The sequence below is a fragment of the Salvia splendens genome, chromosome 12 (genome assembly GCF_004379255.2).
Source record: "Salvia splendens isolate huo1 chromosome 12, SspV2, whole genome shotgun sequence".
NCBI classification, from domain to species: Eukaryota; Viridiplantae; Streptophyta; class Magnoliopsida; order Lamiales; family Lamiaceae; genus Salvia; species Salvia splendens.
Genome location: NC_056043.1, coordinates 3,969,621 through 3,991,438, shown reverse-complemented (window position 1 = coordinate 3,991,438; position 21,818 = coordinate 3,969,621). Strand labels below are relative to the sequence as shown.

Genomic DNA, 21,818 nt, shown 5'->3' with positions numbered 1-21,818 from the left:
AGCTTAGACCTTAATCATAGCCGAACTTGTTAAAACTATTAAATCTTGTCCCACGTCGACTTGGTGATGTTCCTATCTCATCTATATAAAAATGGATACCCCTCCTCCTCATAAGGCATTTTAAGGGGTGAGTGACTCATTTATAATATGGTATCCGAGCGGGCTCAAGTCGATGATGAATTTATCTATTTATCTCTTCTCTTGCTCCCTTTTAAGGGGTGAGTGGCTCATTTCTAATATGGTATCGGAGCGGACCCAAGTTGATGATGGATTTATTTCTTTATTTCTTCTCTTACCTACCCACATGATGGAAGTCCGATGTGTCATTCCGGCCCATACATGAGAGGGCGTGTTAAAACTATTAAATCTGGTCTCACATCAATCTGGTGATGTTCTTATCTCATTTATATAAAAATGGATAACCCTCCGATGTGTCATTTCAGCCCATACATAAGGGAGCGTGTTAAAATTATTAAATCTTGTCCCACATATCTTATCTATATAAAAAAAAGGATAACCCTCCCATTTATAACCCCTTTTAAGGGGTGAGTGGTTCGATAATCAATCGGTTAGCTTATTGATTGATTGATTAATTAAAACGGAGTCCAAAATGCAAATAAAGTGTCAGGGTAACGACTTTTTTTCTTAATTTTATCTTATCTTGGATCTAGTTAACCAAACACTAGAAAACACAGGCCAGGGAAAAAAATTACAATCCAAATTCACTAAAGCTTTTTTAAGAGTGTGCAAAATATTTAAAATCCAAAAGATTGATTCGAACTAAATCAAAAGTTATAATTGAGTTTGGATTTTTTGGATGATCAAATCGGATCAAAACTTTTAACAATTCCAGATGTTCGCATTAGATTGTATCAAAAATTTTAAAACTTTTGGATGTTTGAATGGGATCGAATATTTTAAAATCTAAAATAATTTAATATATATTTGTATAATACATAATTAATTTTAAACACAGATAAAAAAAACAACTCATTATAAGAGAACAAAGGTCATTTTTACCTCATTTTTAGTTTTTTAAAAGAAATTCAGATTTAAAAATGGCATATGTATTCTCTAATAATAGTTTAGATAGTATTTTTTTGTTATACGTTTTGCATTTAAGGGGATGTTCTGCCTTTAACGCGAAATAATAAAAAATATCAATTATAAACCTAACAAATAGTCGTATAAAATATTTGAACAATTCTAATGGTATTTGGTAGTATTAGATTTTTGAATTTTGATGTTAGGTTTTTAAATTTTTCTTGATGTTTATTATTGGATTTTAAGATTTTTATACTGCAATTTTGAATTTATCAGATCAAATCAAATTTCACCAGACAATTCAGATCAGACAAAATTTGTAATTGTGACTCCTAAATAACATAGTACTACAAAGATTTGGCCTGAATATATGGCAACGTTTCTGAACTACTCCCTTTGTATAAAAAAAATAAAAACATTTGAAACGGTACGAGTTTTAATACACAATTGTTAAAGTAAGTAAGAATAATTGGTAAAGTAAGATAAAGAAAAGAAAATTGAGTAAAGTAAGAGAGAAAGAAAAAAATGTAGTGAAGATAGAGTTAGTAGATTGAAATAGAAAGATTCTAAAGTTTCTATTTTTAATGAACAACCTAAAATGATAATAGTTGCTATTTTTAAATCGTTGGTTCGAAATTAACCTAGTTTACCAAATATTTATTGTAAAAAAATTGGAAAATAGAAAAAAATAAATAGTAAAAGCTATAAACAGGAAAAAAAAAGAAGAAGGTATAAAAGCTTAAAGCAGAAATTGCCAGCAGTCTCTATTACACAGCAAATTCCAAATCAAAGAAAGCTACCGCAGCTGCAACTCTCTCAGATCTCCTCACTGCCATCATTCAAACACACTCTCTCATCACTGCTCCTAATAATCAATCCACAATCAATTAATCAATTAATCCATTCGTGTAGAATGGCCTGCAGAAAGAGGAATTTAAGAGAGGAAGGAAAAATCAGAAATGACGCGGCGGCGGCGGCGGCGCTCGGGGATGCCTTGCTGTTTACGACGATGTGCATCATTGGGATGTCGGTTGACGTCCACGCCAGAGACGGTTCTGTTTATTCTGGAATCTTCCACACCGCCTCTGTCGACAATGACTATGGTATGCTTTTTCACAATGTTGAATTTTCATGAATTTTCGAAAATTCCTATTTAGAGGCGAGGAATTGTACCTGTTTACTGTTTATTGATTGATAATTTTGGTGTATGAACTTTGATTCAATCTCACTAGCTCGGTTTCCTGTTTTATTTATTGCATGCTTGTCATCTTTGGGGGGAAAGAAATAATCAATTTTTGGATTTCGACTCGCCTGTGATTTAAGTGGAATTGCTTAGTTTTTATGAAAATGTGTTCTATTTATGTGTTAATGTCTCTCTTTTGTTTAATTGATTGAGTTGTGGTTGTTTTAGCAATTGTGTTGAAGAAAGCAAGGATGATCAAGAAGGGTAGACTAGAGGGCAATGTATTTAATGGAACAGTCGTAGAAACGCTAGTAGTTCAGTTTGAAGATCTTGTCCAAATTGTTGCAAAGGCAGGTTGCTTGTGCGTTTCTATATTCTGGAGTTTTGTGCTTACGTTATGAGAAGAACTTCAGATACTAATAAATGTTCGCTGATTTCCAGGGAGTTGTACTTCCTTCTGATGGAATGAAAGGACATATTGGGGGGGAGGACATCGAGGCTTCTACAGGCTATACCGAATGCTTGGAAATGGATGCAGAAGTGGTAAAAACAAATCAGTCAAAAGCGAATCATGAGGACTCAAACCCCGACACTGTTTTTGATGATGGAAGGTAGACACTCCAGCTTTATTGTGCTCTGTTGGCAATCTACATTTTCTGTTTCTGCTGTTTTTGATGATATCGCTAAATGTTATAGTCTTGATGCTCCTAGTTCCAACTTTAGTATTAAGTAGATATTGACATGTTTAACTAAATAAGAGCAGCCTTAGATATTTTTCTTGAACTTTCATGGTTCTTGTGTTCCCCAGTACTATTTTCCTTACTTTCTCTTCAATTATGTAGTAGTTTCTATACATTTTTTATTTCCTTTTCCATTTTGTTATTTTATCTTTTAGGTCGATTTTGTTTGGCCAAAATCCTTCTTCGTGTCATTTTCAATCATCTTGTGGGTTACTGTTGGCAGGCATGTTGAGAATGGTTCACAAGAAACACAGAGAGATTTCCTAAATCCCCTCAAGTTTCAAGAGAAGCGAACACTCAGAATAGTATGTTAATGTATATTATTAGCATATAGGTTTCCCTTCAAATAATTTTTTAAAGAATCTTACTTTTGGTTTGGCAGAATGGTGAAGCTCAAGAGCCAAGTCTGAGCAGTGAGTTTTCTTCTTGCACCCTCTTGAATTAGATTGATAGATAGCTCCTCTACAGACAGATCCAATAACAAAGAGGACTTATTAAATATGTATTTTTAGATGCACAACCTGTTCTTCTATATGTTTGTTTCAATGCAATCTTTTCATTTCTCCTTTTTTAATTTTTTGAGAATATGTTTGTTCAATCATTTCCCCTTAGTTTTAAATTATTAGACTCTTGACAGTGAAGCTTATAAATTATTATAGGTCTTCCAACTTATGCAGCATCCTTTAAAGTGCTAAAATAACATAAGTTATTACTTCCTCACAAATTTAGTCTTAAACATCATAATACCCTGATTCATACCAAGATCATGTCTATTACATTCCTTTCCCTATTTGGAAATTAGTCGTAGTACCACATCAAAGCTCTGATAAAATTCATATCAAAATATGTTTTATGAAAACTCAACATAATTAGTTAACTGCTGAGACACCAATATATTTGGTGGTTGATGGTTGATAGTAAGCAAAAAACATGATGCTAGGTAGTGACTACTTTAATACGATATCGCTAATTGTCTGATACAGCAGACATCTTCCCTAATAATTAGCAAAACCAATTCATGCCTGCTACGGTGCTACTTCAATTAATCATCCTGCTCATACACATATAGCCTTTATATTTGTAAGATTCTGTTTCCCTAAGTTGTAACTAAGGAGATTTTAAATCTGTTTTATTTTGTATGAAGTCACCAGTTGTGAAACTCAATCAGCTGCTATCCGTGTTCAAGAGGGTGTCACGTGCCTTGAATTGCAAGAAGTGTCTACCGGCCTTCCTCGCGCACTTGAGGATCAGAATCAAGAGAAGGCTACCACGAATGGGACTGCGTCAGCTGTGTTCCAACCAAAGCACTCTGTTGCTTCAACTCCCACTATCAATGTAAAATCAGACTCATGCCTCAGTGCAGCATCGAATCCCTTTCTGTTGGTCTCTCCAAAAGGTTCGAGTGTCAAAAGAGATGCTAAGGTACTCTGGATGCCTGTGCATGACTACATTCAAAATTTGGAGTTTCGTTCCTATTAAGAATAATTACTCTAATCTGGGTTGATTATGTCGATACTTGCCTAGGGGATAGGTGTGCTGGGAAACTGTTTCCATATTGTGGATGTATTTTTAAATATCATATTGTTCACTGCCCTGTTGTTACAATTTTTATATTTATTTTCCTTCTCAGGAATCAAAGCTCAATCCTGGAGCTAAAATGTTCTGCCCATCGATGATGCAACATAGAACAGTGACTCCTCCTGCATTACCTAATCGAGCTACTGATTTTTACATGACAAGAAGCTACACATTGACACCAATGGCAAGTGCACGTGAAGATGTTGATGGATATTCATTTGATCATTCCTCTGTGCCTGTTAAGTTTGTACCACGTAATAATGTTACCTATGGGCATGGCAGCAATGATGCACCATATGTTCAACCTGTGAGTGACAGTTCCATTTGTTTCTGTCCTATATCATACGAATTCAGATCCTTCAATAGTATAAAATGTCGATTGCTGCTATTTTAAATCACATACCTCCCAAAGGTAACTTTCTGTCAATGGATTGCTAAAGGATGGTTGGGAAGCTCGTTTAGAATTTAAGGGCATTTGTGTTTTCTGTCAACTGAAGCTATAGTTTCTCTTGTACTTAGCATTATTGTATGTCCAGGTTATTGGACAAGTGGTGAACAGAACACAACCTGTTAGATTTACAGGACAATATCAGAATTTACAAACAAGCTATGCCTATGGCCATCCAAACGTGCAAAATGTATGCCAGGGGGTACTTAAGAGTCATACTGTGTTATACCATCGTATTAGTAAAGAACTTACTTTGCAAAAGTCATTTAATCTTTTCAATCAATTAACATTCTCAGGTTATGCTTGGAAGAGGGCCTCTTGCTTGTATGCATCCTGTTTCTAGTGTAAGATGATGTTTTATATCTACTTTTCATTCTTAGTTTCTTTCACTTTCTTGGGGGTAGTTTTGATTATACAGTAGCCAATGTGAATTTTACTGATACTTCGCTGCTATAAAAACAAACAGGATGGTGTACAGAGTGCATCTGGGTTCTCTCCAGCAGCTATGCAGCCTGTACCGTCCCTGCATCAAGTGCATCCTCCTAAAAATCATGGTATGCATGCGGCTGTATGAGAGAAGTTATTAGCACAATATTAGAAGCCAAAAGTGATTGAAAATGAAAAGATTGAATTCAAATGGTTTCTTTCACGGGTTGCTTAATCTATGAAAAACTATCATTCTGCTGGTTAAGTTTCTTGTTTTGCACTAATAGAGCCTGCAGGTGTTGTGTTTTAGTATTAATACTTTGACCTTGAGGATCATCCCATGGGCTCGTGAAAAAAATGCATTATGCTGGAAAATAATAAGTTATCATCTCATATTTTAGCTCAATTATTTATGATAGATTTTGGTTAGTAAAAATTTCCAACAATCCTGTTGAATGTGGTTAAAACAAAAATGGTACGAGTGTCATGCTCGTTAGTTATGGTATTTTTACTTGGAGATAGAAGTAGCTATACATCTGTTTGTGTTTAGTATATGGGGCGCTTAACCAAAGAGGTTGTGTTGTCTTCATAGGAAATGATCCGGCTCAGGCGCTGCAGCTATGCATGACTCCCCCGATTATGGCAAATGTACCCCAGCCTTTTATTCTACCAAGTTCAATTCCGATTTCACAGCCTCTGTATCCCGTATTGCGGCCAATTGCAGTTCCAGGGCCCAATGGCTTCTTCAGTACCAAGTTTGCTTGAAATCGTTCCTTTTTCATGAAATTTTGACATATAGTTTAGTCTTCTTCAAGTTAATACAAAATTCACGTTCATTTTTTTTCATCAATATATATGTTTACTTTGGTTTTTTGAGAGATTACAGACATTTTTACTTTGTAATTTGAAATTTTTGTCTAATTATTGTGTGATTCTGTTTTTTGTTCTAGAGGTGTTGGCTGTTCCTTCCATAATGAGCTTCAAAACATTCGGCTTGATGAATTATTTTGTGTAACAGTAATTGATTAAATTATTTATACATTCTTTTTTGTTCGTGGCAATAGCAAAACTACAATTTTGTGCAATTGATGAATTTCATTATATTGCAAACCTCAGTTGATGTGTAGCTGAGGCTTCAGAGCCTATAATCTGACAAAATCTGAATAGATGTATGATACACCCACACCATTTATAATTATTTATATGATTTATAAGATTTAATTAAGAGCAAATACACTATAGTGTGTGCCTCAACATATATTAAAATCAAAACTTGATAAATTTAACTGCACCCTCATGGAGTCCATATCTATTTGTATCTATAGCAATGAAGGAGAAAATAAAACCCTCCTAAATCCAGAGGAAGAGAAAATTACTAGTTCATAGTTTTTAAACACCATCTACCAGATATGAGGGTAACCATTTGTGCTTCTTTGTTGAACTCAAATATGGCATCCAAAGTCAGACAGATCACAGGACGAGGCGTAAATTTAGCATTATTGCATCACGGGACAGTATCTTCGAACTCAACTTGTGTAGCTGAAGCTGGCTGTTCACCAACTTGCACCCGATTCTCTTTTGAGTTTTCCTGCAAAACCTAGTATACAAAGTAGCTGGGCATGAAAACTCATTATCTGAGATGACGATGTATAGTTAATATTTTCTGCTTTGGTACCTTCAAAAGCTCGGTCATCCTTCCAGCTCCATAATTGCACAAAGGCTCTGTACGTGGCGTCTCAGTCGGAAAGGGCTTATTACCAATACCAGTGTCTAGTTCTGAAACGATAGCTGAGTTTTCTGGTGAAGATTTCAATGATTCCTCAAGTTTAGTATCTGAAGTCTGGGAAGAGCTCTTAGCATCAATATCTGTTGGGTTGCCTTTATTGAACAAGCCATTATCGTGCTGCTGGCTACCTGGGGCAACTTGGCAGTTGGGATAAGGTTGCACGGGAACAAAAACCTGGCCAACTGGTATGGATCGACCCGGTGGTAACATGGACAAAGGTTCAACCATGTGCACATCAGCGTCTCCAGTGTTGCAATCTTGAGATCCATTTGGATAACTAATGGGTTGAGGTGCAACGGGAGCCACACTGCTGGCTGGAGGAGCAGCAGGTGCTCTTCCGGGTGGTGCATATTTGCGTTTCGAAGGCACCACAGGAGTCTGACTCTGGTTTTCAAAATTGAAATGGACGTCGCTTCTTTTTATCATTTGAACATGTGGGGCAACATCGTTTTGTGCTGTAATTGGAGCACAATGTCCTGGCTTGAAAACAACACCTTTCAATTTGGTACTGGAGTTGCCAATTCTAACAGTAAGCAGATAGCCAGAGTCGAAAGTGGCTTCAACGACACCAGTTACTGACTGGCCCACCATACTCTCGGTTTCCTTTGTTCTGTCGGATCTCTGAGAAAGGTAAGCTATGCCTCCTTCAGAACTGGGCGTATGAGCCGCTTCAGCTTGCTTTAAGCTTGGATATTTACGTGGACGACCACGTCTCCGCTTTGCTGGCTGGACGAACATGCCAGAGCTCTCCCCTTCATCAATTAGATTCATATTATGACCTTACCGTGAAGTGTATTCTTACTTCCTAGTTATTTAGTCCTTTGCCCTGCAAGAAAATAAAAGGCAAATCTTTAATTCATATGCCATTGGCAAGATTGGAAGACAACTAAATAGAGTGACAAATAAACAATATAGAGCTTCTTTCAGTTTCTACTTTTTTCTGTGTTGTGGCACATTTAGACCCTTAGAGGAACCATAACAGGATGAAAAGTGTATTGTATATTTGTACTTGAGTACTTCACAATCATGGAATTGTTAATTTCTACATCAATATATTCATTTCCCAGCCAAATTTCACAAACTAGTAGAGCTATATCCCATAGGACATCAGAAATTTCTGCACCTAAGTAGCTTAGATCTAACAACAATGTTCAGGCAAAAGACATGAAAATAGATTTATTCTTGACTTCCAGATGCACTTTTACCATAAGAAATTTGGCATAAAAATTGCTTATCTAGTTTGTGGAAAGAGTAATATTCACAAGAGAAATGTTAAAATCACAATTTGATAAGAATGGATGTGTAGCATTTTCTATTTTCTTTATGTTAGATGATAGAGTAGGCCTTATTTTCTAGTATGCATTCTAGATCGATATTAATAATGTTATAGAACAATCAAATACTATCAGAAGGCCAAAATTAATAATATTAAATCACTTATATAGAAATATGATGGTAAGTTTCAACCTTCAAAAAGATGTTAAGAGAAAATAAACTAAACTGGGAAGGTTCAAAAAAAGGAACAAATAAAAAAATCACTTTAAAAAAAGAAAGACCAGGGTAAACTAAAGCCAATGTAGATGGTAACACAAACAATCATGAATTAAGAAATTCATAAGATTTACTAATAAATTATAAGAGCAGAGAAAGATGTACTCAACTGCAGAATATACATGGGATGACCTAAGGAAAGACTCTACAAGATGGGAAAGGTTGGCTGTCACATAGTACTTTTTTCATGACACATTTGGATTACAAAATTTCCAAAATATTCAAATAGTTTCACATAGTTCTCCAGAATATTCCACTTTTCTGACATACTGGCATGTAAAACAAGATAAAAAAGCCCCCATGGTAGATTTTCATAGTAATTGCACCTCTTATGTAGTTCTTAATTAATTAAAAATAACAGTAAGATAGGAACAACTTATGTTTGGACTATAGCAAAGAACAATTTCCAATTTCCACAGGAAGAAAGCTCCATGAAAGTGCAACTATAAATACTACAGTATTCAACAGCAGTAATGAACTCAATACACACAGCAATGATGCTCAGTAGATTATGCAAAATAACTCACAATTAGCTCCAAAGACAAGCATAGCATAAGGCAAAAAAATTAACAGTTGTCCCCAACAGCAACATCACCTACATGTATTTGATCAAAATTATAAATATATAAAATAATAATTAGGGCAGTTTGCCTGATGTTGAAAAATACCTATCTCAATTTTTCTATAGCAAGAGACAAAATTTGTATATGCCTAACCTAACCTTGTTTCCACAAAGATTCTTTTCTCTACTTATTCAATGAGAATTCCATATTACTACTGTAGGACCTCCACTGACATAGTCTTCATCCTATACATCATACTTAATTTCTAAAAAAATCAAGTCACACATATTTTCAACTAACATTCAATCCAACTCGTAAACATTGCTAAAAAAACAACAGATTTAAATTGGATCTGACAACATATCCCTGAGAATCTCTCACCAGATTAGCTATAAATTGCCATCATTTTTCACTCTTCTGCACTGAATGCAGCCAGAAAGTATAAGAAATGAAAATTAATTTGGTGAGATTAATCTCTTATTACTTAATTTATAGATATAAGCAGAGAATATGAACCGAATTTGCAATTTCTTCTTCTGAGAAAAAATAATTTGTACAGTCGCAGAAAAAATTAATTTAAAAATTCTCCATAAAATCGCGCAACAAACAAATTCATTTTTTCAAATAAAATTTAAACAAACAACAAAATCAAGACCAACAGCAGTTGCACCAAATAATATGGCGATTCAACATGAATTCAATGCTGTAACAAATGAGCTCCAAGATAAGCGTGTAAAGAGAATAAATAATTGCGCTAAAATTAAAGAAAAATGAAGATTAAAATAGTGAGAAAACACTACCTTGAAGCCGTGGTGAGGATTTTCTAAGTCGAAATTATTGATTATTGAGAAATAAAAACGAAGCTGAACTATACTTCAGAATTTATTAATTTTATTTAAACCCTGGATGAGCTTTTTGAGAAATTAATTGAATTAATTTTGACCTCGATTACCCCACGTTTACATTATGCAGTACAATGATCAAATGACACGTGTAAAAAAGTGTCAATGAATGTTTTAATACTTTATTAAAAAATAGTTATATTTTGGTTTTGGATATCAAAGTTTAAAATTTTATCATAAATTATAGACTTAGAGCATCCACTATAGGCCTCCCTCAATAGCCCCGCTCCCTTTTTTTTTTGTCCATAGTTCCAATTTTTTGTCCATAGCCCCAAATTTTTGTTTCAACCACTATAGGCGGACACTTTCAATAGTCCCGAAATTTTATAACCAATTTTTATTTTAATTTTAATTTAATTATAAGTAATTAAATTTATCAGACTAAACGTAATTATAAAAAAACGGCTATAAGTGAAGAAATTAAAATTAAACACTACATTTTCGTCGTATTAAAGTGGGGGTAAAATTATACTACAACGAGAGGTGGAATGGTGTGAAAATAATGAGAGGAATGGGGTGTATTTATAGGTAAATTAATTTGAATTAAAAAAAATTCGGACGTCCGCCCCGCTATAGGCGTGCCGGGCACCGCCCCACTATAGGCCGGCGCGCCTATCGCCCAGCCTCCCCTCCATCGCCCTGTCCTCGCCCCGTTTCCGCTGATGGTGCGTCCGCCCCACTTTTTTTCGTCCGCCCCGGGGCGGACGTGCCTCCCACTATAGATAGCCCCGGAATCCCCCCCTCCGAGCCGTCCGCCCTCTTTTGTCTATAGTGGATGCTCTTATTGATTGGATCTGACTTCGGAACCAAATTATCGATTTATTTTAATTCTACAACTAAACAAGATACTTATATATTTGATTTTTTTATAAGATACTTATATGACATTATCGAACGTCAACTAAAACATCATATTTTACATGGCGAAATGATGCCGTATAATACTAAATTAAATCATTTCACTTGTTGAACTATGATTTATACTAAGAAAGAATGAGATGAAAAAGGAGAAAATGAGAAAAAGAATGAGAGGATAAAGATGTAATCAAATGGAAACTCTAAATATTGTACAAACTCCAAACTAAGATTTGGACTGTTAAAAAATGTCAATAGATGACAAAATAATAGCAAAAAAAATATCATCACAATGCCAACGGTTGATATTGTGTTAATAATAGTTTGGAGTTTGTACAATATTTAGATTTTGCATTTTATTACTGAGAGGATATACATCAAATGCAAATTAATTTAGTTAATAACCTATAATATGACGTGATTTTAGTCAATATTATTACACAAGTACCAAGGCATATCAAGGCAATATTTCGTATTCCCTCGGTCCCATAAAAATAGAAACTTTGAAAAAAGAAAACTAATTTTATGCGACAAAAGGAGTACATTTTAGTCATTTTATAGTTGTTCTCATTTTAAGTTGTGTATTAGGAAATGTAGTACTAGTATTATTAAATGTATTGGGTACTATAAGAAAGAATTTAATCACTTTATGATTAATTGGTTTGAACTTATTTTATTACAAATAAATCCATGGAAAACCGAAGCACTATATATCTATACAAAATCATCTTGGCCATACATATGGTGAAAACAGGAATATGAATAACTCGTGAATCATTTTTTTGCAGCAGGTTTTCTCGAGGCAGTTTTCTTCTTGGCAGCTGTTTTCTTCTTTGTATTTTTGAATCCCTTTCCGCTATCCTGTTACCACAATGGATGTAATCAGATTAGCAAAATGGCAAATGCATCTGCACACATCATCTATAAGCAAGTTGAAAAGCTGATTAGAAGAATGGAATATACCCTTTTATACTGTCTATAAGCAATTTGCCCAGTCAATTCCTGCCCATTTTTCGCCACATAAACCTAAACACATAGCAACGAGCGAAGATAAGCGAACTAAGGAGATTATAGAAGATCCCGAAGACTTCAGAATAACCAAGGCATGCCTCACAAATACTAGCATCACTTATTTATAACTAAAATATTAAATGGCCAAAAGAGTTCATGAGTTAAATTACTAAACTTGATAAGAACTGGAGATAAGTAGTTAGAAATTTGAACAAGGCACTCCTTATGACAACATAAAGTTTCACTTACTTTTCTCCCATTTTGGCCATTGTGCCACGTACCAGTGCATCTACTTCCACTAACAGATGATTGCCCATTTCTGCTCCCAGCATTTTTTTTAGCAAATGCTTTGGGGGTAACCCAGCCCCCGGAATGTTCTGAAATGACATCAACCTGAGAATTCTTGGTGTTATTCCTGCTTCTTTTGGGAGTTTTCGCAACAGTTTGTCTGTGGCTGGTTTGCCTAGAATTTTGTTCACCGCTGAACTGGCCCCTGAAGACAAATGGGCTAATTAAATGAGAACTCATTCAAAGGAAGAAAATAGGAACAACGAGTGCAATGGCAGTTAATAATCATAGTTACATACATGTAATCAATTACTGATGCATTTTGTTGCTTCATGTCCTGGTTGTTGCCTAGTTCCAAGGGGAAGAAATGGGGTAACCGTTCTCGAACTAATTTCTGAATTCTTGAATCATTGTGGAAAAAGTAGCAATGAGCAGGAGGAAGATTAGTCTTCTTATCTCTGTTCACACCACTGCCAGCTTGTTGACAGTTAATTTTTGGCATACTCTTATCGTTCAAACCAGAGAAATATTCTTTGCAGAACTCATCAAAAGCAGGCGTCGGAATAGAGGAGCTCTTCTCTGGGCACAAATCTTTCCATAAGTCTTTGGTTTGGTGCTTGCCAACTGATGTTTTAGCTCCTTCACAATAATCTGTTTTTTTCTCCTCCGGAGACAAAACCACAATTGGGGGCTCTCTGAGCATGTCTTCAGTTGTGGAAGGATCATCAAAATCAGAATCAGAATCAATCAACTGGAACCTTCTTAGAGGACTTACAGTCAGTTTTGGGAATATCATATTGCTGCCTCTTGATTGAACATTGATGGAAGCAGAAGAACTTGGGAAATCTTTGCCCTTAGTTGAACTGCTACATATAGAATAATTGGGAAGAGTACCTGCTTTTTTAAGAAAAAATCAATATCCACATATACATGGGACGGCAGATCAAATAAAAATATTCAAGAAACTCAGAAACAGGTGGTACGAGCACAAGCATCTACTTTTGTGAGAGAGAAAATGGTTTTTGAAGGTTCGTGGTACAAATCAGTGATGACTGATGAAGATAATTTTTGTTATGATTTTTGCCAATTGTATCTTTAACTGTGTTTTCAAGCAATTTTGGCATAAGACAAACATTGTTTCTGAGTGGTCAACAGGTCAAGGAAAGCTGATATCTTCAGATAATGTTGGCTGCCACTCCTATGCTTTATAACTATTTGCACAGCAATTCTCCACAAACTACCCAGGATTCTACTATTCACAATTTACGGTGGCCTGGCAGGCAGGCATATAAGGCTGAGACGTTTGTCATGTTTCGTCAGATTCAGAACACTGATAGTTTTTGACTCTATAGTCTATACTTCAAAACTGAGACAAGATGGTGTCAAACACAGAAAATGAACACCTGGTGAATCAAGTTCTACCCGCTAAAGAGTACTGATGACCTTCTACAATATAAAATACATACAAGCAAAATAGTTTCTTACCTTGCAGAATCTTAAACTGTTTGTTATTTATGATTTTGGGGTATGCCATTGAAAATCTGAAGATAGATTTCACTAATCGTCCAAAAGAATCGATAGCATTTCCAATGTTACCAATTGCACAAACATGGAAGTCTTCAGATAAAGAAGGAATGTCAAGTACATAAATCAAATTTTTATGTTGTGAATATCAATTTTTTGAAACTCTGACTCAACTTTTGAAAGCAACTACGGGTTACAACCTTGATCAGTACACATTGAAATAGCATTAGAGTACTACATATAGTACATCATGATTCATGAAGACCAATTTTTTACATGATATAACCAACTTTATGCCATATTCTACTTCGGCATAATCAAATAAAATACAACCTTTTCAACTATGTATAATTTGTAAAGAGTATAAACTTAGCCAAATAGATTTTTTTTTACCTAATAGGTTCTACATCAATTATGAAACAACAATTCAATGCAAACAATGTACTCATAGAGAAGCTATTGCAAAGGATTAATCAATATCTTTAAAATTCAGTACAACCCAATCAAATCACCTTCTTTGGTTTAAGCCTACCGCATAGAGATTATAAAATTCATCATGCTAATGCAGCATTTTACCAATTTAAGTTCTATGAACTCATCTAAACATCACCATATTGAAGCATATAGAGTAATTTAAACAGTGGCCTAATTTGTGCTGAAAACGTAGTTCGGTATAAACTCAAACCCTAAAAACTCTATCAGAATCACCAACAAAACGGAAAACAGCAATAAAAGGGGGGAACCTCCGATACCTCTAGAACAATCTTCATCGGAAGAAAAGCCCTCAATGTCATCATCCACACACTGATCCTTGCACTCCACCTTTGGTTCCTCGGGCAGGGGCGGGGGCCGGGCCGTGGTTACACGACGGAGCCTTTTGAAGTCCCTCGGTGGCTCGGAAACCCTAATCGGGCATTGGAAATCGTCGTCGTCGTCTTCTTCAATTGGGCGGAGAATGGGGGCGGAGGAAGGCCGCTTAGCTGGCTGAGGTATGGGGTCGGGCGGAGGGGTGATTTGGGGCTGCGATAGGTCAAAATCGAGCCCTAGAGAGAAGGATGGAGGTTCGAAATCAAAATCCGCCATGGCAACAGAAAGAGTGGTTCATTTTTCTACTTTGTGGAGTGTTATAAAAAGGTAGGGAATTGGGGCTGACGAATTTTATTTTAATTTTGAAATGTTGGCGCCAACATAATTTTAGAAATTAAGCTATTTTTAGATTTATTTTTCAAATAGCAGTTATTAACACTCCATAAATTAAATTGAAATAATTATTTTAACTAGTCAATTAATCCAAACCCAAAATAATTATAAAAAAAATAACTTATCAGTTTTAACTTTTAATTAAACATATCCATTTCATCCTAGCCGAAATATAGTTTCTTGAGTTGGGTTCGATGAAATAATTTTGGGCCCAACATTTATTAAAATTAAATTGACCAAATCAATTACAATAATATAGTTGGGTAGGCCTATCATCCTACTAGATTCATCAGCCCAATTAACAAATCAAACAAGCCGAACCCATAAAAGAAAAGGAAGCAACCAACATTCTCTTTATTTGACCCAATATTTACAGTTTTTTAGTTCAAAAGGGATAATTGCTTTAAATCAATTCTGGTCGATCCTAAGCGTATTATTTTTTAAGTGGACTACAAAATTATAAATTTCAACCTTTTGCAATTACTCTATATTGATCAAAATCGAACAAATATGACAACAAAACGACATTATTTTTTAATAAAATGATGTCACTTTTGAGTTGATTAATGTTGTATAAAACAACATTAATTAATAATGAGGTCCTAGTTTCCTATCACATTAGTTTAGATTTTGACCATTGTAAGATAATTACAAAAATAAGAGTTAGTATAAATTTTTGTTTAAATTGCAAAAATTAAACAAACAGTGCAATTTTAATGCCCCCTATTTACACTAAAAATAGACCTATATATGGATGCCACAAATTTTAATGAGAAACTGGTAAACTAAAAATAAAATGAGAAAAAATTGAATAAAGTACGAGAGAAATGATAAAAATAAAAATGAATAAAGTATGATAGCTAAACTTTCTAATCTGGAATGAGACCATTTTTCGTTGACACCTCAAAAAAAATGAGACTATTTTTCGTAGACATGTGGAATATTAAGATTAATTATATGCGACATGCAAGTGGGTTCAAGAAATTAATTGCAGAAAACATAATTTCAGAGGACCACATTTATCCGTAATTCATAAATTGGGAGAAACAGAATTTTCAAGGACCACATTTTCATTTATTCATCTCAGTTTCCTTAACTTCAGTCATACACTCATACTTACTTTCACGTATCATTTTCTCTTCAGTCAACAATTACTTCATTTAATAATTAATAATAATATATAGACAAAATGAAAAACTGATGATAACGTGGACTAAAGAATAAATATACCACCTAGCATAATAATTTAGGAACGAACTCATAGTTCTATACATAATGATAATACATACGTTGATTGAATGAAGAATGATAAAGAAAATTAATTTGTTTTATGTATCTCATAATTCGATAAATGTTTATATAGGACCACATTTTCTTCGATTGAAATAAAATACATTAAATAGGATTACGAATATGAAAAGAAATATAATGACAAAACCCGTTAGAGCTATCTTTCACCGTAAGTTTCAATAGAAAGCGATAGTTTTGTAGATAAAAAAGGACCGAATGCTAAATAAATCCCGATGTATAAGTCTGATTTGTCTCAAAATTATAATGATAAATCTACAAGTTTTAGAATTTCACAATTATTTCATATACCGTTCTAGGTAAACCATCGTTTCTAGGTAAACCACACGGTATTGTTATGTGCCATGTTGTTTTATCCACGTAGATGAATCTGGTTCCAGTATCATAGTGAATTTCATAAAATACGATAATTGCAATTTTTTTAAAACTTAGGAATTTATCATTTCAGTTTTGAAAAGTATGACAAACAAAAAATTGATTATTCCTTTGTGATTTATCCAACAATTTGCCTAAAAATAATTGGGTTAAAACCTAAAAGTGAATTGCATCTATATTTAATTGTGACTCTTGAATTAAAGTGAGTAGCCTCATCAATAAAATGGTTTTCGTTACAAATAACAATATCAATGTGTTCCAAATAAAGAATTAGTAAAACTATTGTTTCTTTTAATAACCAGAAATACTATTAATATTTAAAGGAATGCGTAGAGCATCCACTATAGGTGAAAGGGGCCGAAGGCCCTCGACTAGGGGGCGATCTGTAGTGGCTGGAACGTCTGCCCCGGGGCGGACGATTCAGAGTGGGGCGGACGAGGTAGCGGCGGGAAGGGGCGAGGACGGGGCGGTGGGGGATAGGCGCGCCAGTCTATAGTGGGGCGACGGCCGGCGCGCCTTAGCCCCCTCGAATTTATTTTTTATTTTTAATTTTTTCGAAAAGTTCTCCTGTAAATACCACTCCTCCACCATCCATTTTCACCATTTTTTATAGGATGAATCGGACTCCGCCACCGATTAGACGGTGACGGCATTTTTATTTGTATTTTTTTGGACGTTCGTTGTATAATTTTACCTTTGCCAATACAACGAATATTCGGTTCCAATTACCTCGTTTTATAATTATTTCAATTCCGCTGATTTAAAAATGAAATGGAAAAATTAAAATGAAAATTGGTTATAAACTTTCGGTGCTATTGAAAGTGTCCGCTTATAGTGACGGAAATAAAAAATTGGGTCTGTGGAAAAAAAAGGGGGCGGGGCTATTGGGGAAGGCGCCTATAGTGATGCTCTTACTAATATTTAAAAGCTTATTGTGAGCATTATTTAATGTTTATTTTGAAATAAGACAACACGTGTACATCTAAATATCTAATCAATAATTAGCTACCGACTATCATTTATTTCTGTTGTTTTGGGTGTGTCCTATAAGATATGCAAATTAATGATTTAAGACATTGTCTTTAATCATGGGCCAAATTCTGCTTCACGTGGATTTGATTTGGCAGAATTTCTTAGTCATATTTTTGCAAAATCTAATTTATGGTCACATCAATGCACCGCCATATCTCAATCTCCACCAAATTATGCATCTGATTTTTCTCTCTAAACCAAAATGGCCACAAATGATAAATTATGGAGTATAATAAACCTAACAATGATATGACTCTGGGTATGAAATTCAACATGAAGAAGGATTTATCATAATTTAAGTCCTTACAGATTATAGAAGTGGTTGTACCAAACCAAATATGTGAAGGGAAAAAAGATGAAAGTATAAAAAAAATTTAAAATTTACATAATTTAAGTCCATACATATTATAGTGAGGCCTACACGCTTTACTATCATTTATCGATGAATATTACTCCCTTCGTTCCGGATAATTTGTCCCATTTTTTCATTTCGATCCGTCCTACATAATTTATCCAATTTCACTTTTTACCATTTTTAGTAGTGGACTTCATATTCCACTAACTCATTCATACTCACATTTTATTATAAAACTAATATATAAAAATAGGACTCACATTCCACTAATTTTTTCAACTCACTTTTCATTACATTTCTTAAAACTCGTGCCAGGTCAAAGTGAGACGAATTATCCGGTACGGAGGGAGTAACATATTTTTGATTTTTTAATATTTCAATTAGGGGTGAGCATTCGGGGTTTCGGTTCGGTTTTTTACCCAAACCGAACCAAAACCGAATTTAGTTCAAAACCCAAACCGAAAAACCGAACTTCAAAAACCGAACAAAACCGAAAAAATTGAAATTAAAAAAAAAACCGAAAAACCGAAAAAATATGGAGTATACATTAATATATATATATATATATATATATATATATATATTATAGTGTAATAATGCAGATCATCACAACCATCTAATTCAAGGATCCATGGGATGTGATCTGATTGAAGCTTGGACTGAAAAGCTGCGAAGGATCTTAACACACCCATATATATATATATATATATATATATATATATATATATATATATATATATATATATATATATATATGAGTTGTGATCAATTGAGATTTTTTAGCCTAATTGAGAATTGAGATGCATTATCAGCCACTCATTTTTATTAAATGAGTGGCTTACAATTTGCCACATGGAAAATATTTTTAGATTAATTAATTATGAAAGGGCAGAATGGTAATTTCATGGTACATTTTATTCAATAAATACTTTTAAAATTTTAAATTTTTTAAAATTTTTCTATTTTTTTTAAATTTTTTTTATTTGTTAATTTTGTTTATCAACTACATATACAATTCATGTCAACTACACACATATAACGTCAACTATATATACAATTCATGTCAACTACACACATATAATGTCAACTATGTGTACATTCCATATCTACTAAATATACAATTCATGCCAACTACACACATATAATGTCAACTACATATACAATTCATGTCAACTATACACATATAATGTCAACTATAAGTTGTTGACATTTGATGTGTGGGTTGTTGACATTTGATGTGCATGACATAATCTACTTGCATTTGACATTTCGAAAATGTCGTGGATGAGTGACTGAAAATGCATCTCAATTATCAGTTAAGCTAAAAAAATTCAATCTAACAGGACCATATATATATATATATAATATAAAATTAATAGAATATATATAATGCATATTATGTAAAAATATATTAAAAGAATATATATATATATATATATCTTGTATATGATATAAAATATTAAATTAATAGAATAAATATATATAATATTATATTTAAAATATAAATCAGTTTTTCGGTTTTTTTTTTCGCCCGAACCGAAAAACCGAAATTTTTGAATATTTAAAAACGAACCGAACTGAAAAATCAAAAAAACCGAACTAAATTTCAAATTTTCGGCTGGTTCGGTTCGGTTTTCGGTTTTTTTTGCTCACCCCTAATTTCAATTTAAAAATTTATCTTCTTCTAGTGATTTACTTTATAATTTTAAAATTTATTAATTATAATTAATTCAATTAAAATTTATATTATTAGTTTTCAATTGAATTTACATTTTTAGTTAAGTTTATGAGTAGGATTTATTATTCTAAAATCAAAAATACCGAGCCTATGTAGTTTGATCATTTTACTAGTATTTATTATAAATTTTAAAGTTGTCCTTTATTAAACAATATCAGATATTTATGTTTACATTAATATTTAATTAGATGGGCCTCCACTTCTTGGGCAGCCAATATTTATTCTGTTTTAGATTTGATTTCAGTTTTAATTAGATGGGCCTTTATTTATTAGATGGTGGGCCACGACTGATGGAGATGGATCATCCCACCTTGGATTTCAAATGGAGTTTTGTTTAATTAAATTAATCTTCCATGATTAACAAATTAATCTTCTCTTTCTCATGCTTTGAATTGGAGAAGTCATGGGTTATCTACATGTAACTAAAGGTCCATGTCAACCATGTGATGCGAGCATGAAAATAGAAAGAAATATTATGTGATAATATTTAAGACTTCAACTAAATTAGAGTAGTAATTAAAAGTATTACCATACCATTTTGAATTCTTAATTCAATAAGACACAATATAATATAAGATGCCTCAAAAATTGTGAGCATTCTAGGCACATAGGGAAGACCGGGAGAGTATAGTATTTTTGGGTGACCAAAAAAGTCTCCTAGAAAAAATGGCTTCGAACAAAAAGAAAAGTGGGGAAAAAAATCCATTATTTTTTTAAAAAATTTAGCACTACTAATTCAAGATTCATCAAAAGGCACGATGAGTTTGCTTCTCGAAACAAATTGTTATTTTCCTACTATATAATGTGGTTATAAACGAGGTTATGAATTTTTGCGTGACAATTTTTTTTTTGGCTTTGAGAAAGTAAAGCATGACCAAAAATATAGGAATACTTTTCAGAAAGTCACGAAAATGAGAATGTATCACGAGAAAAATACTCTTTTTATATACTGTCAATAGTCTTCATAGTATTGCGAACTAACTCATGATTATAAAAAACAAGACTATAATTAGTTATGGAAGGATGGAGTAGCACTTAAAATATACAACCTCAAATAATGAAACTATCACTAAGTATACCTCTTGAGTTGTTATGGTTTTCGTTGAAATAAATAACCTGTCATTAATGAGGATTAATTGTATAATGTACTATGAAAATAATACAATCAACAATTAAGATTGATTGAATTGAACCTTAGTTATATATGAATGTGACCGAATATAATTTATATTCCATATTAGTCTTAGATGTATTGCCTTGATATAAATATTATTTTGTTTTTTAACAATAGAATTAAGATGTCCTTATAATGACTGATAACCGAACGTACCAAATAATAGAAGAAGAGTTTCCTATGAGAAGGGCAATATATAAATAAGGGGTTCAGACATCAATTTCACCACTTATTCACTGACTCTTAATATCTATATTTCTACATTAGTTATATCAAAATATAGTACATTTTTATAAGAAGTGGATTGATGAATCCGCGAATTTCTGATGTTAGTAAATGCTGGTAGAGAATAAAGGCTACGACACAATGAATTTACGTGGTTCGATTTACTGAAGTAAATCTACGTCCACGGGAAGAAGGGAGGGCAAGATTGTATTGCTTGATCTGGGATTACAGCTTACAACACAGACTTGCTATATGCTATTTTATCTCTAGAGAGCTTAACCCTTTTCTATCTGATCTAAGTTCTATTTATATATTGAACTAAGATCGTGGCTTGCATCACCACTCCTAATGGTCGTGGATGTCGTGTAGGTCATGGCCTAAGATCGTGGATGTAGCGTAGGTCATGGCCTACGATCGTGGCCTGAGTTGACACCACGTGGTAGTGGGTGTGTTGGAAGTTGTGGAAACCCTGTATGGGTCCACTAACTCCTTGTTCGGTCGAATACTGAGAC

The 21,818-nt window shown here is 33.7% G+C and overlaps 3 protein-coding genes across 9 annotated transcripts; 1 reads left to right on the top strand and 2 right to left on the bottom strand.

Annotated features, from left to right (window-relative positions):
* Positions 1 to 1,799: 1,799 nt before the first annotated feature.
* LOC121756922 lies at positions 1,800 to 6,467 on the top strand. Of its 3 annotated transcripts, none has more exons than XM_042152352.1 (11): positions 1,800 to 2,147; positions 2,456 to 2,577; positions 2,669 to 2,838; positions 3,191 to 3,272; positions 3,350 to 3,380; positions 4,112 to 4,389; positions 4,598 to 4,852; positions 5,082 to 5,195; positions 5,290 to 5,337; positions 5,460 to 5,547; positions 6,012 to 6,467. In XM_042152352.1, exons 1-11 carry the CDS (start codon positions 1,958 to 1,960, stop codon positions 6,182 to 6,184), a joined length of 1,551 nt encoding a protein of 516 aa, XP_042008286.1. In that variant the 5' UTR covers positions 1,800 to 1,957; the 3' UTR covers positions 6,185 to 6,467. The 3 variants fall into 3 exon arrangements, with proteins under 3 accessions (XP_042008286.1, XP_042008287.1, XP_042008288.1); XM_042152353.1 differs by having other exon boundaries at positions 1,801 to 2,147; positions 5,082 to 5,183; XM_042152354.1 differs by lacking the exon at positions 2,456 to 2,577 and having other exon boundaries at positions 2,021 to 2,147.
* Positions 6,468 to 6,679: 212 nt separating this feature from the next.
* LOC121759565 lies at positions 6,680 to 10,211 on the bottom strand. 4 transcript variants are annotated; one of them, XM_042155201.1, is made up of 4 exons: positions 10,120 to 10,179; positions 9,284 to 9,351; positions 7,095 to 8,031; positions 6,680 to 7,016 (listed from the first exon to the last, which is right to left on the bottom strand). In XM_042155201.1, exons 3-4 carry the CDS (start codon positions 7,974 to 7,976, stop codon positions 6,924 to 6,926), a joined length of 975 nt encoding a protein of 324 aa, XP_042011135.1. In that variant the 5' UTR covers positions 7,977 to 8,031; positions 9,284 to 9,351; positions 10,120 to 10,179; the 3' UTR covers positions 6,680 to 6,923. The 4 variants fall into 4 exon arrangements, with proteins under 4 accessions (XP_042011135.1, XP_042011134.1, XP_042011133.1 ...); XM_042155200.1 differs by lacking the exon at positions 9,284 to 9,351 and having other exon boundaries at positions 10,120 to 10,211; XM_042155199.1 differs by lacking the exons at positions 9,284 to 9,351; positions 10,120 to 10,179 and adding an exon at positions 9,990 to 10,007.
* A 1,492-nt stretch (positions 10,212 to 11,703) lies between these two features.
* Positions 11,704 to 15,003, bottom strand: LOC121757368. Of its 2 annotated transcripts, none has more exons than XM_042152922.1 (5): positions 14,652 to 15,003; positions 12,675 to 13,272; positions 12,337 to 12,580; positions 12,040 to 12,102; positions 11,704 to 11,937 (listed from the first exon to the last, which is right to left on the bottom strand). In XM_042152922.1, the coding sequence occupies exons 1-5, from the start codon at positions 14,980 to 14,982 to the stop codon at positions 11,851 to 11,853; spliced, it is 1,323 nt and encodes a 440-aa protein (XP_042008856.1). In that variant the 5' UTR covers positions 14,983 to 15,003; the 3' UTR covers positions 11,704 to 11,850. The 2 variants fall into 2 exon arrangements, with proteins under 2 accessions (XP_042008856.1, XP_042008857.1); XM_042152923.1 differs by having other exon boundaries at positions 12,675 to 13,269.
* Between the last annotated feature and the right edge of the window lie 6,815 nt (positions 15,004 to 21,818).